Genomic DNA, 18660 nt, shown 5'->3' with positions numbered 1-18660 from the left:
GCTTATGGATGGAAAAAATAACCAAGATGACACGGCATTAAAAAATGTGTGCACTTTGTGTTTAAAGATTAAATATTTTATCAATAATTACAAGCAACCAGTGAGCCTAGCCCCTTTATTCTAGCCTCTATGAAGCAGAGGAGACTGGAAAAGTATCAGCACATAAAACATTATAATGGAAAAAAACTTGCAAGAGAAAAACTGTGAAATCTCCAAATCCCCGTCTCTGAATGATTCAGGAGGCCAGCAGCTGGATGGGGCACAGGGACAAGCAGGGACTGTAGGCATTTATTGTGAACTGCTGTTGAGCTGTTTTTATTGAGTTCAGAATGTGTAGTTGCACCCATGACTGTTAAATACAAACATTAGATAAAGTAGCGATTTGGTACTCAGTAGTCACTATGGACTGTTAACCTTTTTACTACAAATAGTTACTGGATCTTGTAAATACTTGACAATTGTTCTAGGTGTCAGGACAACAGGTGTTGGTGTGCCAAAATATGCACCAAAAATTACTACATGATACTGGAACCATTTGCCTTTTCTTTCTTTCTTTGTTTCTCAGGGACAACAACTTCATTAAGGACTTTCCCCAGTTAGCTGATGGTCTCATGGTCATCCCCTTACCGGTAGAGGAACAATGTCGAGGAGTTTTGTCGGAGCCCCTGCCCAACCTGCAGCTCCTCACAGGTGAGTGTGTGTACAGTAAGTGTGTGTTGGTGTGTGTGAGTATGGATTTTGCCTTTCTGTCTGCCTTTACACTGCATTTTTCAGTACCAGCTGTATTGTCGCTGGTTGAGTTTGAGCCAATTTTAGTATTTGATCAGATGAGCATTGCTATGTACACCTGAGAAAAGAAACAACTTTTATATAAAAACTGCTCAATGCATCAATGCAAAAAATGTAAAATGTCAGTATGTTTTTCTTGCTGATACATTGTCTTTCTTTTCATATGCAGAATTCTGAATCGTCTTAATATCTTTTAAGACGATTTAAGACGAAGGCTGATCTATTGGTATTCTTTTGTGCCACTGTGTTGCAAACCCATCTAAAAATGTTTTCATACACACACACAGTATTACGTATATACATGCTCACACACATACATATAGGACCGTGTAAACTCTAACACTTGACCTCCCATTTGATCATTTTTTCAACTGTTCCAACCCATCCTGTGGGGGACAGTCACTTAAATGTTTGGCTTGAAACCTGCACCTCCACCTCTGCTCCCTAATCCCTCCATTAGCTAAATTGGCATTTGGTCCACACTGACCCCTGAGATTTTTTTTTTTTTTTTTTTTTTTTTTTTTTTTACTGGAGTTCTGCTTTCACCAGAATTGGACACACACACACACACAGAAACTAAATTGCCCTTTTTCACCGTGTATGAATGTCTCAGGTGTAAAACGCTTTCCAGAGGCACAGGATCAAGGTTCCTGTAAGCAGTTTACTTTTTTTTTTTCTTTACTCTTCACTTTTGTGGCTTTAGTTCTAAACTGGTGTGAAAGTTTGGTAATTGAATTGCAGAGAAAGGCAAGATTGCTCTCACTTCTAATGTCAGCAATCCAATTTGAGTTCAAGCTCTGCTATATATCTGCCATTGATCCAGGAGCAGCTGGGATATGGGCTGTGATAATAAATGATGTTAAGACAGAAATGGATAACAATGGAACTGCAATAAGACTTCCAATGAAATGATAGATTTTATTTATCTATTAATTTATTTCAAATTTCAGCCTTATTGAATCCCAGTCTTTATGAATCTGAGTTCTGTAATATTTGTTTTAAATTGTTGTATGTATTGACATTCTTATAACTCTCCTTCTGTCTTAATTTGTCTCCTTGTTCCCCTTTTTTTTTGTCTTTCTTAGGGGATGCCCAATTTAGTGAGGCAGTGGGCTACCCTATGGTTCAACAGTGGAGAGTACGCAGCAACCTGTACAAAGTCAAACTCAGCTCCATTACGTTATCTACAGGTCAGTACCTGAATGATATGACTGTTTGATTTCTTAGCATCACAAAGCACCACATAGATAAATATTAGAAACTATTATCAGTGCCTAAAAGGAATGTTGTGCTGTATTTACTATGTATTTAATTTATGTCCTGCAAATTATTATTATTACAGTATTTGATTCAAACAACTATCATCTTCCATCTCCCTCTTGACCTGGTAGGGTTTTCCAAAGTGCTGAAGACACTGTCAGGAGACAGCACACGTGAGGAGCTGCTGGCTTTTCTCCAGGAATACGGCAGCCACTATGTGTCTGAGGCCCTGTATGGCTCTGAGCTCAGCTGCAGCATCTACTTCCCCAGTAAGAAGGCCCAGCAGCAGCTCTGGCTACAGTACCAGAAAGGTGAGCATGCTGACAGACAGGTAGAAAGGCCAAAAGCACATGAATGCTGAATTCCAGAGAGATGAACAGAGATTCCATAGACCATGTTCTGAGAAAGCTGAAATAGTGGGAAGTTCAGATCTGATGGGGCTACTCTTAAGAATGACCAGGACACCAAAACCTTCTCTATATCAACACAATCAACTGCAAATACACAATGGACAGAAATAGAGCAAGATTTACTATGATTTAACAGGATGGGGGGAGTTGCACTCTGTCTGAATACAAACTAAACTGGGTTATGTTTGAAGACTTCATCCTCCTTTAATTCGCCTTCTGGTTAAAAGGGTGCATAAGCTGCATGAATTGAATTAAACCTCAGTGTGACTTAACACCATCCCAAAAGCATCTTGCAGCACAGTCCCATTTAAATTGTGGTTTTAATCCCGTTTATTTGTGATCCAAAAAGATGGTGATTTTTAGTCCAGTCATTCAGTGGGGGTTGACTGACACCTGGGTTTCAAAGTAAATACTATTACACACCTGCTCACCTTGTAGGGGAAAAAAAGGAAAAGAAAAACAGATTTAGGGTCAAGGAGGATCAGGATTGAACCCCCACAGCTCCTTAAGGGGACTAATATAACAAATCTCTTTTCAATGCCAACATTCTTCATTGCAAGGACAGGATCCATATGACACAGAGGATTAAGAGTTCATTTCAACCAAACACTACACCAGGTGCTTTTAATGATGAGCCTACCTCTAGTTTGAAATGCATCAGTAAAATCATCTGTTCAAATATTAGACTGGAATGACTCTCACCAGTACACTATTCATTTTCTATTTGTTTTTTGCTACTTTGTACATCTACTACCTAAGAATTCAGAGTGAAATTATATTTTTTTTTTTACACAACCACTACATTTATCTGTCATCTGTACTTACTTATCACTGTAAAGATTTTATATACCAAACATGATTCTATTTTTAAAAAAAAGCTAGTTATAGATTAAACCACACAAAAGCAGATAAATTAAAATTAGCTCTATCTCTACCAACTACATTACAGCACTTACATGTTAACATATCAATGTTAATCCAGTTATATAATACTGTAGATATTAATGGCCATCCTGCTGTGCGGGTACTTTTATTTTTGATAATTTTATTCCATTTTGCTGATAATACTTGTATCCTTTATCTTCAGTACGACTTTGAATGCAGGACCCTTATCAAAATATGTTCAAATGGAATTCTACAGCCAGCCAATTATGACGACAAAAGAGGCTTGCTTTCACATAGAAAACTGTACATTGTAAGACCAGACAGGCAGTATTTGAGAAGTGAACACAAATGTTAGAATGGTATGAAGGAAATCAGCTTATTTTGGTTGATTCATAAATGTTTATTGCACTCAGATATTCAACAATACAAATATGAATTTGACTACACAGACATGTCTGTACAATGTGTTCAACACATTGTAAAATTCACAGCCTCCAAAGGACATAACACCTGAAGGACATGGGAGTTTGGTTCATGGACATGGTATAAATTAATAAACTCTTAAGAAATATGCAAGGAAATAAGTTCTCTCCAATGACATATAATAAAACATATTCAGATGATGTGAGACACTCTGATGTTGAGCACACTGACACAAGGACACTTGATTTTTCTAGCATTTTATGCATTTTTCTGTCATTATAAGTCTGAATAATCTCTAGTAATGACTACCTCTATTGACCACATGAGTAAAGTGTAAGCACTGAAAAAAAAATATTTTAATGGCAAGGTCAACATGCAGCTGAGACAACTTTGAATGATAATCTATTTAGCGCTGATATAACATGGCCAAACAATAAAAACAAAAAGATCATATAAAACATAAACGCACAAGGATATGACTGTGACAGACTTCACCTGACATTTAAATTCAGTTCTATTTTTTCCTAATCTTTTTATGTAGAAATATTAAAAAGTGTGTTTTTATGATACACTTTGATTCTCAGATATTTGTGTGTTACTGTTTAATAGGGCTCCAGGTGCAGAGTTAAGGTCAGCTTTGTGATTTTTTTTTTTAAGGCTGAAACTGCGTCAGTATGCAATGTGCTCTTACGAGCAAACCTGGACTGGAAGATACACATTGCCTCAGAGAAGGCATATTTACTATTTATGACTTTATGGACACAGAATATGTTACATACAACATTATTAGGTGGGTTTCAATGATTAACTTGAATCCCCATATTTAGGCCACTAAATTTTTTTGATTAAAGGTGTCTTTTATTGTTATTTTACCTGAAAGCATCATCTTTCTCATGCTTGTTATGGATTGAAAAATTCAATTAATTTACATGATAAAACAATACATAAAATACATGCTGATAGAGACCAGTTTGAACTAACACTAGCACTAACTAGCAAAACACTGTATATGGCTGTTGTCTTTACCATATCTACCAACACTTGAGAACTCAGGTTGCAGTTGTATAGTGTTGAATAGAAACCTGAGGGAGACACAGCAACACAGAACCAACATCCCAGTTTAACAAAGCCATGTTTGGTGTGTGATGCTGGAGTTTTCACTCATCATAATCCTAGCAGTGCTATTCTGAAGGCTCCAGCCAGTCCCCGCCCTGTGTAACCACAGTCCAGATGTGAGGAAACAATGGCATGGAACTGTTTCTCTGGAATAAACATCAGGTTTGATAAAAGTTTGTAAACATTATTCAAGGTATAGATGCCTGCTGGACCCTTATGCTGAATGTGGTCTGGGTGCTTGTTTAGTGTTGGTTGAACTGGCATAGCAACAAAAGTAGAGTGAAGTCAGTTGTATAACATAGTTGACAGTAAGCCCATCTTGAAAAGGACAAACAGAGCCAAGGGCCCCTGTCCCTGTGGGACCACAGAACTTTGCTACTCTTTTATTAATGGACACAGCTCTGTCAGACAGTTGAAGAAAACCATCTAGGCACCGATTTAAATGGTGCTGAGGATATATTCAAGTAGGACTGGGTGGTGAATAGGAAAAGAAGCTACAGTGTCCGTGATCATACATAAAACTGTTCAACACTAACTTCAATGCTGCAGGTTAAACAAAAACCAAGCAGAGGGTGGATGCAGAGGCCTGAAATTGAGGTGAAATGCATGACTGAGCTGAAGAATTGGAACAGATCCAGATTAGATGTCAAAAATTTTATCTTGCACGTTAGTTCAACTTCCCTCTTAGTGACCCGCTAAATGAGGCTGTAGCTGGAAAACCACTGGCAGAAGGTTGAATAAGACATACTGTATGAAGACAATAGGCTTTGTAATCAGACAATAGATGTAAGTAACCTTTGCTCTGAAAATGTCACTGAATCTCATACAGTGTTCCATTTCGTTCTCAACTGGTTACTCAGGTTGTGGCTGATGTACCAGCCTAGCTAGACAATAAGTACCAGAAAAAGAAATGATAATAATGCAGTCTACAGATTAAACATCAGAAACCTTGATTCTGATTGCAGTAACTCAGTAACCCACAAAGAAGCTTTATCAAAAATAAAAAGACTAACTTACGAGATGATGGTGGTGGTGATGTTTTGTTCCTGTAATGGGCTGACACAAAAGATTTGTCCTGACAATGTCAGCAAAAACATTTTGTGTAACCCCAGGACCCCAGTAAATAACATATTACCACTGCCCAATATTACCCAGCTTTCCTCCACGGGACATGTTGTGATTTTATAGCTCAAACCTTCTTGTTGGTAACTTAATATTCTACACTTAATGTTCCCTGAATGTTACTGAATGTAATTCGATGAATGCTGATCCCCGGTTACTGTTTTGCCATGAGTTAACTGCACATCAAACTTTAAAGCTGCCAGCTGCATTCAGCAACATCAACATTAGTCTGTGCTACTAAAACCCTAACACTAGGAAACAGTGACGTGTCGATAATAAAGTGCTTCACAGGCCAAAAGCCTTGGTATGCTTTATTTCATATGTAAATACACATTCATTTTCAGCTCTTCTTCCTCCCATTTCTCTGCTGCAAAGCTGAGCCAAATCAGTGAAAGCCATGCATCACACAGAGTCGGGCTGACTGGTGGATATAGCAGCCAATAATAGAAGAGGAAAAATCATCTGTACTTTGTGCCTGCATTAGCTTTGACATCAATGGCTTCTTTTGCTTATTTTAATGTGACGTGTGACAATATTCTTCGACCTAAAAATGTTGCACGGTCTGTTTTAGTGTTCTTATCCATTAAAATAACCAGGTAAGAGGCAGCTTAAGTAGCTGATTTTCAATTTGAGGTATTAAATTAAAATCCAGTAGGCTTTAAACTGAACCAAACAGACTAGAACATTCATTTAATAACTCAATGAAAGCTGGAGTGAGAATTGTTTGGCCTGCAGCCAAACTAAAGTGACAGATAATAGTGTGTTTCTACCTTTGCCAAACTTCCCTACACGCATACCTTCTAAACCTCCCATGTGCAGATAGACTGGACTGTTCCTCTAAGAAGTAGAGGAATGCCTCCTCTGAATGTATGAGTAGACTTTGATACAGTGGTCCCAACAATCCAGCACTAGCAGCTGTCCTTTCTGGGTGGTGGCCACTCCCACAGGGCAGGTCAGCCCTTCCTGGATGAGAATTTTGAATCCACCCTCTTTGGGAAACTGGAGGATTTCTTTCCTACCACTGTCTGTTACCAGCAAATCCCCATTGGCATCCACACACATGCCAGTGATACAGCGGAAGTCCTCTGTCTCTGAGAAGAAATGGCTGAGCTGCTTGCCCAGCTGGCCATCAGTGCCCACTGAACCAATGGAGAAGCCACCCTCCAGGTGGGGCTCATTGTGGCGTTTCTCAAAGTTCAGGGCCAGGCCCTGGGTGAAATAGACTGTTCCAGCTGCATCACATGTCACAAACTTTGGCCGAACAGCAGAGCACAGTCGGTTGTAGCTGACCACACCCACGTTGCGGTCCACTGCTAGACACCACAGCTTGCCGCCTTCCACATCTGATACCACAAACTGGCCTGATGGCATTGCAGTTATACCCCAGGGTTTAATCAGTTGGTTCTTGTGGCAAGCCACACAGTGTCCATCCATAGTGTAGACTTTAACTGAGTTATCGTAGTTGTCAGTGACCCCAATCAGACCTTGAGGAGTGACAGCAATGGATAAGGGGATGAGATTAGGCAGGTCAGCCCCAAGGAAGCTCAGAACAAAGTTGTCAATGCTACTGGCATTTCGGCGGATTTCACGCTGGAAACCTTTGCGATTAAATATCTGGACACGGTAGTTGCCACGGTCTGCCACCAGCACCTCACCCTGTGGTGTTACACAGATGCTGACAGGCAAATTGAACATCCCAGGTAGAGTTCCCTTACAGCCCATCTTCTTCACAAACTGGCAGACTGGGGGCCCTGCACTTGCCCCGGCTCCTGCAGGTGATCCCCCACCTGCATCCATGGACTTGGACTTAAAGCTGCTTGGTGAACCACATACTGCCTCCTCTACAGCTGCAACCATGTCAATATCTCGGTAAAGATCCATTGGAGCACCCATAGCACCACCCATAGCTGCTGCTCCAGCTACACCCTCTACATCACCTTCAAGTGCAATCTCCAACCCACTCTCCTCGTCGTCTGTATTGACAGTGTAAGTGTTTGTGGTCAACTGGCCCACTTCTACAGGCTTAGAGTGCTCTGTTCGGACTAGCTCTGGCTCTTGCAGCTGAAACATGGTGGGCAAGCTGCTCCTCAGATCCAGCTCTTCATCGTCACTGCCTCCACCATCATCCTTTAGCAGGGCGATATCAGTCTGCCTCACCCGCATTGTGAGATAATCACAGCGTGACACCACTTTTACCTCCGCAATGTTAAGGAGATATGTCTGCTCCTCCAGGACGTGCCCATTGAGCTTTTCCACTTCTGCCATGGAAGCTGTGAATGTCCTTCGAGACCTGCTGAGTTCCTCTTGAAGCCGTAGCTCTGCTGTAGTATAGTCCTGCTGCACTGCCCGGTACTTCAGTCTCAAAGACTTGGAAATGTTTTCAATAGCTGTCTTTTTCTTCTGAATTTCACCCATAGCATCACGCAGAGCAGCCAGCTTACCACCCAGTTCTTTACGACGCTGTTCAGCAGCCACCCTAATCGGCTGGACTGAATGGCCTTGATGGAGGTGGCCCTCCCCTTTACAGAGCTCACAGAGGACTGTGGCACAGTCATGGCAGTACTGTCGTGGTAGACGGTTGCAGCAGGACTTACACATGAGGGCAGCAGCGGCAGCACTGCAGGACATAGTACAATCTAGGATCTTGAGCACAGTGAGATTATCAGCCAGCTGGGAGATACTGCTCATACGGGAGACCTTGCTACAGAAGGGGCAGCGCACACCGTTGATGGTATTAGCCAACAGCTTCTCTAGACACTGCCGGCACACTGTGTGACCACACTGCAGGAGTTTGGGTCTCATTTGTTCCTGGTTGTAGGTCTCCAGGCAGATAGGGCATTCAAGAACCTCCCTCATTAGATCTGGGTCCAGCTGGGAAGATGCCGACGCCATTATGGTTCTTCCCCTGGGTGAAAGAATACAACCAAGGAATTATATTTTGTAATATTTCACCATTCTCTGATAAATTACTGTTACTGTTAAAACATAGTGTCACTAACTTGAGAGCCAATAACTGTGAGTATCTTGTTCAATTTGTTATACCTCACGGTTGTGTGTTATATTGGATGCAGCAGTATTCTGTAGCAATAGAAAATGGATATTTAAATTACCCATTACTGTGACTGTGTGACAATAAACAATACAATCCTAAACACTACCGCAAATCTAGCGTTAGTTGGGTAGTTTGCTGCTTTAAAAAATAAGTATGTGGCCAGCTTTAACTTGCACTACAAGCTAGCTCGTCTCTTTTTGAAAGTAGCTAGTTGTCGCAGTGCAACTGACATAAACACAAGGCGAAACTGACTTCCTGGGTGACCAGTTCATGCCATTCACTGGCAGCAGTTTAACGTTAGTCAACAGAGCGGTGATAGTCATTAAGCGACGCTAACATTCGCTGCACCTGAATATATCCTCTTGCTAGCAATGAAAATAAGCTTCCACAATAAGGCAATGGTGAGGAATGGTAGAGAAGATAATTGACGGGTTGTTGTTATTAACTGTATCACTGGGCTAATAGACACACGATCGTTCCACGCAGTGCTAATGGCAACCAATGTGATAAGCAAGCTAACTAGGTTATGTCAAGTCGCCACCATCGTGCTCTCTTGTTGCATAAAAACAGGATGACTCCTGTCCAGACTTAAAAACGAATTACACTGAGAATCCTCCAATTTTAGACAAGTAAACCGGAGGCCTCTGTACAGGGCAGGGAACGTTAACGCTGTCCTTAAACACACCGCGACAATGTTACTCGACGACATGACAGGGCTGATTTGGATGAACGTGCATTCAAAAATAAGGTATGCTGATATCTCTTTAGACATTTCTGCTTTAAAACATTACCTTTCTCTTCAATGTTAGCTGCTTGGGAGTACAGAGGTTGTGATGGGCGTGCTGTGTCTCTGTTACTGCAGCTGCTATTGAGAGACTGCAGTGTTGACGACGTCACGTACGCGGAGCCACGGTGTTACGCAATACGCACGGCTCCGAGCCTGACGGTTGTTTTGATTGGCTACCGTGTAGGGCATGTAGACGGGCACGCCAGCGTCCTGACGATACATACGTAGTCCTGATGCAGTTCATTTTTTTGTCTGTTTTTTCTCAAATTGATGTTTAATTTGAAACATGAGCAGATTATATTGAGATCAAAGTAATCCAGTGTCTTTCATGTGCCTCATTCTTAACATTACTTCATTCACACAGAACAGGGGGCGAAAGTGTTTGTCCAGAAAATTGGATTTTAATTGATCTTCATGCACAGTGCCCACTTCAAATAGCCAAGTTCTCCTGTCAGGGCTGTAATTTGTTTCATACTAATTAAATGTCCTGTGACTTATCTTGAAAGGAAACAGCACTCATTTGCAGCAGTAAGACACACTTTGTCACTGAGTCTCTCTGTCCTGCGAAGAATCATACGTCAGATTTGTTAATTTGAGTGAGCAAGTAAACAGACCTGTAACTTGGAAAACGAGTCTCACGGAGAGAAGCTGAAGCATTGCCCATAGGCTACAGCTCCATTTGAAAACATACAGATGTTGAAAGAGTGTTTCAGTTTTTAAACATAAGCGAGTAAATACAGATAGGGACCACTAGATGTCAGAATAAGTCCACTAGAAGATTTTCATGCAACATCTTTACACCTAGAGTGAGTTTAAGCATGCTGATTAGGACCATTTAAGAAACTGACTGCTTTTTTAAAGCATTTTTAAAACAAGCATATTCTAAAGAAAATTGGAATATGCATTTATATTGACGTTTACTTAGTCATTTAACATATTATGTTATATCTTACCACTATGTTGTTCAAATTAGTCATAGTTTTCACATCTTAGTGGCATATGCCTATCACCTATAAAAGTATTATGTTGAAAATAAGACTGGAAAAAATAATATGAAATAGATATGATAAGGGTGTGTTAAAATCAGAAGTACATATAGCTCTTGCTGCTATTTTGATAAAGTGAAAACAACAATGCCAACAGGAACCATATCTAACAACATCTGTATGAAATTACTATGGAAAATATTTGACACCTTTGTTGTTGTTGCCTGGGCAACATAACCCTGGCCAGAGGGGATGTGTCCCTGATGAGTAATTATACCGCAACCAGTCTACAAAGACATTTTAATTAACAAAGGCAGCGCAAGATCAATGGCAGTGAAATTCACTCCATTCATCTCTTCACTGTGTCTGATGACAGGCAAGTGTTGCATAAGTATCACATTCATTTCGCACGGCAAAGAGCTGTCATAGTTTATATAGAAGCGAAATGACAGGCCACTCCTATAACTGCACAAAAAATACATGTGGTCCAATTTAATTTCTCCTTGTGAAGGGTGTCACCGTTGGTCAGATTTCAGTTAAACTATACATTGCACAATCACAAATAAACAAACAGGCAGACAAAGTACTTCAGAGATCCCAGAAGGAAATTACATGTCACAGCAGTTTACTATACCAGTCTCAAAACAGGACTTACAGTAAAGACACTTACAGAAAGCACAAAGTTGTATGACTCCAAAAGTAAATAAAAAAAAAACAAGAAAAAAAGATTGTGCAGGGAGAAAGATCCCTTGCATTGTAGATGTCAGATTACTTTGACAGTCACATTACAGTGCCAAATCCTTCATGAAATGCAATTGTTAACATAGATGTAAACAACTGTAATCTGGAGTGAAATGAATAAAAGAGTGAATTAGACTGACTAGCCACAGCCAACCTTACCTACGGGGCTTTATTGTGAGGGCTGAGTGACAACAGCTCTTTTCTGTGTCTGTGTTGCCTCAAGAAGTGCATGTAATTGGGCTCCTGGGCCACCCCTTAAGCCTGTTTACATACTGTTGCACATGAAGTTACCACCCACCCTTTCAACTGCTTGCCAGTGTCTTACAGACACACACAGGGAGTAAGCCACAAAGATATACACAAATAGGTGTACGTACAGACTCACACACACAGTCACACACAGCAGGGTCATAGCTACAACTGAGGACATAAGGGTCATGTCCTTGGTGTTGTTTTACGGGAGTTTGGAAGTTCCGGTGACCTAAGGTGCACTTTACATTTAATAATTCTATGCATTGTAGGATTTTTTTTAAACAAATATCATTAGATTTGAAACTTATTTGAGACAAACTGCAATTAAATAATTTTTTTGATGCTGTATTTGCATTGTTGAAATGTCACATCAACATGACACGTATGTGATTTTCCCCTGCAGGTAATATTCGTTGAAAACTTCTGAGTAATGTTTTCCTCAGAGCTGTTAACTGTTTGCTGGTAAAGCACGCGGGTTGGCATGTGTTTAGCTTATTTAACATTACAAGACTCCAAGGGAAATTGCACATTTAGACACATTAATATTTCGATTCTCTCTGTCTCTCACACACAGTATTTTATAATTAATGTACTGTGTTGTCTTTTTGCTACTGAGAACACTTTGAAAGATATTTGATTTCACTGTCATTAAAACTGTTATCAGGAAATAAGTCATTTAAAATATTAATTGTAATTGTTTGTTATTGCAATTTACCCACCTTGAACAATGCCAAGGGCTTTTTCTGATGGTTCACCTTGTAATTTCTTGGTTTCTATGTGTGTGTGTATGTATGTATGTGTGTATGTGTGTCTGTTTTATGTATCTGTGTATGTGCTTATGTGTACGTGTACATTAATCTCATTGATGTTTATATATATACTTATGTCATTTATTAGCATAGAAATAGTTCATTAATCTGCACAGGATTTAGGTTGCTCAAGACTCTGACAACCTACATCAAAGTATAACCCAGTTCAGTTTTAAACTGCAATATAAAGTGTTTAATGAGTGAAATTATACATTTGCAGATATACATTTCTCATGCATCGCAGTTTCACTTTGGAGACTGATGATGCATAAAGTCTCAATGCCACATCATAAGCCAGTAATTCCAACTTAAGTACATTTTTTTAATCACTAGAAGAATCCTGCATCACTCATTTGGAAAACCTCTCATATGTGTCCTCTATTCTTGTAAAGCAAACAGACACAATAGCACATCTGCCACATCAGCACAGATGGCAGATCTCCTCCATTGTAACATGTGGCCTGATGTGTCCTCCAAGTGAATCACTCAACACCCAAGTGGCATTCTCTCTTGTTTCTACTCCTCCCCTGCTTCTGTCGCTGCTTCTTCTTTCCGCATGGTGTGTTGTTTTCTCACTGAAGGAGGAAATGATGAGAAAGAATCCCCCCAACTCTGGTGAGAACATCAAACAGTGGTAATTGACACTCAGGAGAAGAAGCCTGTGACACCCCTCCCTCCCTCCCCCTTCCCATTCATCCTTTGTCTATGAAAGCTGATGACAGTAAGGGATTAGTTGTTGTTTTTTCTTTTCCTTGGCAGCAAGTAAAATAAATCCAGATGTGGCCCCTCTAGCCAACGAAGGGACTGTGAATGCTCTTTGCTAGTCCAAATTAAGTGTCATACATTGTTTTACAGAAATAAAGATAAGTGAAAGTTAAGGAAGAGAGGATTGTTTTTACAATTTGGAAAGGATACAAATGAAAGTGAAAAAGTAGCTGATGTGTGAATACACATTCTGTTTTCCATCCATCTTCCTGATATGGATGTTAATTGCCTCTGTCACAGAGGTTAGGTTTCCACCCATGTCTGTTGGGTTGTTTGTTTATTTGTCAGCAGGATGATGCAGAAAGTACTGCACCATTTTGCACCCAAACTGGGGGAGGGATGGGGCATGGACCAGGGAAAAACCCATTCAGTTTTTGTGTGGATCTGGTTAAACGGGCAAGATAGAGCACTTTTCAACCTTTTTGTCAGTTTCTCAGGAAATAATGTATGGATCTTAATTTTTCTATTGTAAGAGCAAAACAGACGTGCAGGATTGTTTGGCCTTGGGGAAGGTACATGCTTTATTGAGTACCATTAAGTGAGTACCATTGAGCACCAGTCATTATTGTTGTTAACTTTGTTTATCTTTGTCTGAACCCCCTTATACATATACCCCCATACACTCCCTTCCTCTGCCCCTCTACCCCTCCAGAGGCAACAGACCAAGGGGCTGCCGGAGGTGGGCGGCGAGAGCTGAAGTCGGTTCCCTTCATCAGCTACCTGTCGGCACTGCAGAAGAGCCAGCTGTTGTCTGATGACATGGTGAATGGTGTGGAGATCCGCTGCGAGGAGAAGGGCAGCTGTCCAGCTGGTTGCCACCTGTGCCATCACCAGGCCATGATGGGAGGAGTGTCAGGGAGAAGCCGCAGTGGCAACAGCAGGAGCGGAGAGCAGCCTTCCCCCATCCCTGTGCTGCTGGAAGTCAGCCGCGTGGTGCCCCTCTACAGTCTGGTCCAAGACAACGTCACCAAAGAGGTGAGAAAGCTGCAAGCAATGGGGGTGGGAAGTTTGTGTGTGTGTCTGCTTGTATGCGTGCGTGTAGAAGGAGAGGATGAGAAAGTTACCATATAACTAGGGAATGACAATCAAATGAGAATGAGAATCAAGCAGAGGTTGATGCATTAATAAACCCACTGGAATTAATATACCCACTGGAAGCCAAAAGTCTCGCAAAAACTCTACTCTAAAGCCTCATTTCTACAAGTATATTGCTCAGTATATTTTTACTTCTATACAATCTCATGCCGTGTGGTGGTGGCATAGTTCTTTCATTCGGTATTTATCCATGGTCGTTTAACTGATGCCATTGCAACAGTTAACCTCTAGGTGGCATTAGTTGGTTAACTTTGGGCACTGGAAATGAACACAGTAATACAGAGGGCATAAAAAAGATGACATCATGGTTTTCTCCTCTTGTGGGGAAGTCGATGTGTATATGTGTGAGGTATATATGTGTGTCTGTTTCTAAACAAGCATACACAGCTGAATGTAATATCAGCTTAATGGCCACATGTTGTGTTTGTGATTCATCCTGTATGAGAAGTCTTTGGATCTTTGTGCAGTGAAAGTTAATCATATCGGATTTCTTTTCCATAAGGTAATTTAGGAGGGGGCTCTGGCTTCGCTTGACATTTAGTTTACCACATTTTGCACTGTTTGGATTTCATCATGACATTGTCTTGCTACCTAACATCCGGTGCATGTCTTCTCTGTGCATGTGTAAGCCAACGCAGAGCTGTTTGCAGGTGACTCACACCCAACACACATGCATGCACACACCATAGGGAGCAGACTGGTTCACGCTCTCCCCAATCAAGCATCTAATTACCTTACCTTCTGAAATTACTGCAGGCAACAACAATACCAGAGGCAAAAAGACAAACACACGTACACACACGCGCACACGCACACACACACACACACACACCTACACACATACACACACACACGTATATATATACATATATACATATATATGAACACACACATGCACACAACAAAGCCCGCTGTACGTGCCACCCATAACAAGCACCACAGCCCCAAAGAAAAGAAGGCACAATCAATAGCAGACAGTCCCTAGTGGGCCTCATCGATAGCTAAACGTGAGGAAGAGCAAAATGTCTCTTTTCCCTCTCTTCCAAACACCTCTCTATCCATCCCTCTCTCTCCCCCTACCCAACCCATGGTCTTCTGGGGATGTAGAGAGTGAGATGTATGAGGAGGAGGAGAAGAGGTAGACTGCAGTGGATCGCTCTGGCAAGCCCCTCTGAGGTAGCTTGAGGCAGGATTATTAGCTTCTTATTGATGTCATCGACCTCTTGGGAGGGAGGGGAGTCCATCACTCTGCTCCTCTTTTCCTCTTTCTCTTCTTCTCTTGGCCACAACTGCTGCTGCTTCTCTGAAAGGCACATACGTATATTGCATTAGAGACGAGCTACACAAAAACCTGCCCCTCCACACACACACAACCGCTCATTCCCCGTCATTCTCCCTCTCTCTCTCTGCCTTGGTGTGTGTGTCTCTTTGTCACACACACACATTTACTTGAGACTATCTTTCTACTTGGCTGGGTCTATCGGGAAAGACGGCTGCCATGTTGCAAAAGCTTTCCCAGAGATGAGTTTTTTTTTTTTTTTTACCTTAAACTCACTGATGCAATCAAAATAGAGGCTTCATTGTCCAGCTTGTGATTAGGAGGGCTGAGGTCATACCTATATGTGTACACCTATTCGTATGCATGCGTCTGTGCTGTGTTTGCCCACTACTGGGCTTACATGGACCTGTCATTCTTTGGCTCTGTTCTTCCCTCCTTTCTCAGCTACCTGCATCTTTCATTGGCCTCCCCCTGGCTGCCTGACTGTTTGACAGGACATGTCATGTCCCTTTCACATCAATCTCCTCATTATTAAGCCAGAGGGGGATTTTGTTACAGTGTGAAATTACCCCTTCCTTGAAAAGACCACTACCAGGACTGAAAAGAAACAAAAGTAAATGGTAGAAAAGTATACTGGCATGTCTGCCCTCTTCTTAGCTCTGTGTGGCTCTGTCAAAGAGGAGAATGGAGGAATAAAGTATTTCTTTGTACATGTGCCAAGCACTGACATTACCAATGACTGGTTAAGGATTTGGGGAATATAATACCTGGAAGACTGATCATATCAGCCAGTGCTGGATAGTTACCTGAGTATTTCCTAAAACATGTTAAATAGCATCTATCCATGAAAATAGTTCTGGTTTAAACTGTTGACATTTGTGTGATATCTGCCTCTGATATCCTCTATTTGTCGCCACCCCACTACAACTGAAATTGACATAAAAAAAAAAAAATCAGCTGCAACCTCTCTTTCCAGAAACAATGTCCGTATTATTCTGAATTACTCACAGTATTCACTGTTGAGTGTTGCCACTGTGTATGTATTGAATCATGTATTGTATTTCTGTGTATTGTATCTTAATCCCAAAACCTTCGCAAGTAAAACCAGAGCTATCTGCTTGGCTAAACAGTGGGGGCATATGAGATGTTTTTTTGTTTTTGTTTTTGTTTTTTTTACTTTTACTTAAAAAAAAAAAAATATTAATATAGCAATACCAGCAATTTCACCTGTAAAAGCCTGTGTAGATAACCTGTCTCAAATATGTTTATGCATTCATGAGTTGCATGTAGCTAAATTTGTTGATACTTCATTGTCTCAAGTGATCTGGAAATACTTATTATGTTTTGCATGTGGAAGGAAAGGTTTGAGGTTTACTCCTTCTTTGTCCTGCTATTGAATACTTCTCAAGTTGCTCTTTTCTCTGGCCTGGCTTGCTTTAAACCTGGTCTTGACTTGAATTCGACTGGAACCAGTCTTGGAATTGGCTTGGACCCGACTACAGCGGTCGTGCTTATAGGTCTGGTGTATGCACGCAAATGCACACACACACACACACACACATGCCCTCCCCTGTTTTAGAGCCAGAAAAAAATACCTCAGTGGATAAATAAATAAGCTTACGCTTGTGGAGCTTGCCAGTGGTCCTATGTCCTGTGTTGCTGTGACTGAATTATGGCAAACCTTTTGAACAAATTGGTTGTGAGTCTAATGGGTCAGAATGCTCTATATCTTGTAGAGCAGCCGCTGTCATTCTCTCACCATAACGCACTACTGCAGCTACTGCAATTGTTTCAGTAGGGGCAGGAGGGGCATAGAGGAGCAACAGTATGTTTGCACTAAAGTGAAATATATTTGTAAAGGTTGGGAGAAGCTTTGCATTTTTCTTAACCAGAACAATATCCAGTTATTGGTCTTGGTAGCTTGCAACTAGCACTTTACCATTCAAGTTAGAAGAATGCGAAAATTGAAAGAAGCAAGACACCCCGAATGCTAATGACATCTCGAGGCAATAATCTGCCACATAGCTTAATACAGCAGGTTTTGCAATGTAGTCCACAAAAAAGTCAAGCTTGGATTCCAGGAACATCATTTCAGTACCAAGGAGAGTGGAAGCCCCTAAAGGTCATTAAACAGATCCACATAAACCCTGCATGGCCATTATATAGTATTTTCTGGGCAACATTTGGTCCATAAAGCCTTAATTTAGTCAGCAGTAGTACACACTTACCGTTTAATCTACAGAAAAACAGCTTAACTGCCAGATTTACTGCACTGACACTAAATACCAGGGTCTCTTTCATGTCAAAAAGATCTAAGCAAAACAGTTCTAATAATACCTTTTTACTCATCTAGCCTATTGAATAAGTTATTCAAAGGCAGCACTGATAACTATTCCATTAAAGTACAGGTTTGCAATTTTTCAAGTCAGTCTAAAAACAATAGTCAAGTGCCCAAATGAACCTTCTAATAGTTTTTTCATGCAGTTATCATTCCTCCTGTTCATACTGGCCATTAAGAAATTACTTACTAATATGCTTCCAATATACAGAAAGTGATGGCAGTCTTTGTGCTATTGTTTCATCAACCATTTCTTAACTTTTCTTTTTCATATCATATTTATCAAGACTATTAGTCTAAGGAAAGTTATACCCAGAAGATCATATCCCAAGGGTGGTCCTATCATTGGTTTTAAATCACTGAATCAACTGAAAACAAATTTCAATTTCAGATTGTTTTCAGATGTGATTTACCCCCTTTGGCTTTGTAATTGTAGATTGCTGTTTTATAACACACAATAACATGGCAACAGGTCAATTGACATTGCTAGATGTCAGGTCAGAGTAGCTTGGAACATCCTCGGACTTGGCTGACTTAAAAACACTATACCT

The 18660-nt window shown here is 40.8% G+C and overlaps 2 protein-coding genes across 3 annotated transcripts in view; one reads left to right on the top strand and one right to left on the bottom strand.

The window, feature by feature from the left end:
* Positions 1-18660, top strand: part of LOC121195502 (astrotactin-2-like) — a 234233-nt gene that overhangs the window by 177203 nt on the left and 38370 nt on the right. For both annotated transcript variants that reach the window (XM_041059005.1, XM_041059003.1), the window contains 4 exons: positions 566-690; positions 1875-1979; positions 2181-2360; positions 14050-14372. In XM_041059005.1, coding sequence (XP_040914939.1) covers positions 566-690; positions 1875-1979; positions 2181-2360; positions 14050-14372 — 733 coding nt within the window. The remainder of the gene's footprint in view (positions 1-565; positions 691-1874; positions 1980-2180; positions 2361-14049; positions 14373-18660) is intronic.
* Positions 6773-9939, bottom strand: trim32 (tripartite motif containing 32). The gene is made up of 2 exons (XM_041059006.1): positions 9849-9939; positions 6773-8910 (listed from the first exon to the last, which is right to left on the bottom strand). Exon 2 carries the CDS (start codon positions 8895-8897, stop codon positions 6843-6845), a length of 2055 nt encoding a protein of 684 aa, XP_040914940.1. The 5' UTR covers positions 8898-8910; positions 9849-9939; the 3' UTR covers positions 6773-6842.

Source organism: Toxotes jaculatrix, chromosome 16 (assembly GCF_017976425.1).
Source record: "Toxotes jaculatrix isolate fToxJac2 chromosome 16, fToxJac2.pri, whole genome shotgun sequence".
Classification (NCBI taxonomy): domain Eukaryota; kingdom Metazoa; phylum Chordata; class Actinopteri; family Toxotidae; genus Toxotes; species Toxotes jaculatrix.
Note: the sequence above shows the minus strand (reverse complement) of the source record. Positions and strands in the feature narration are given on the sequence as shown.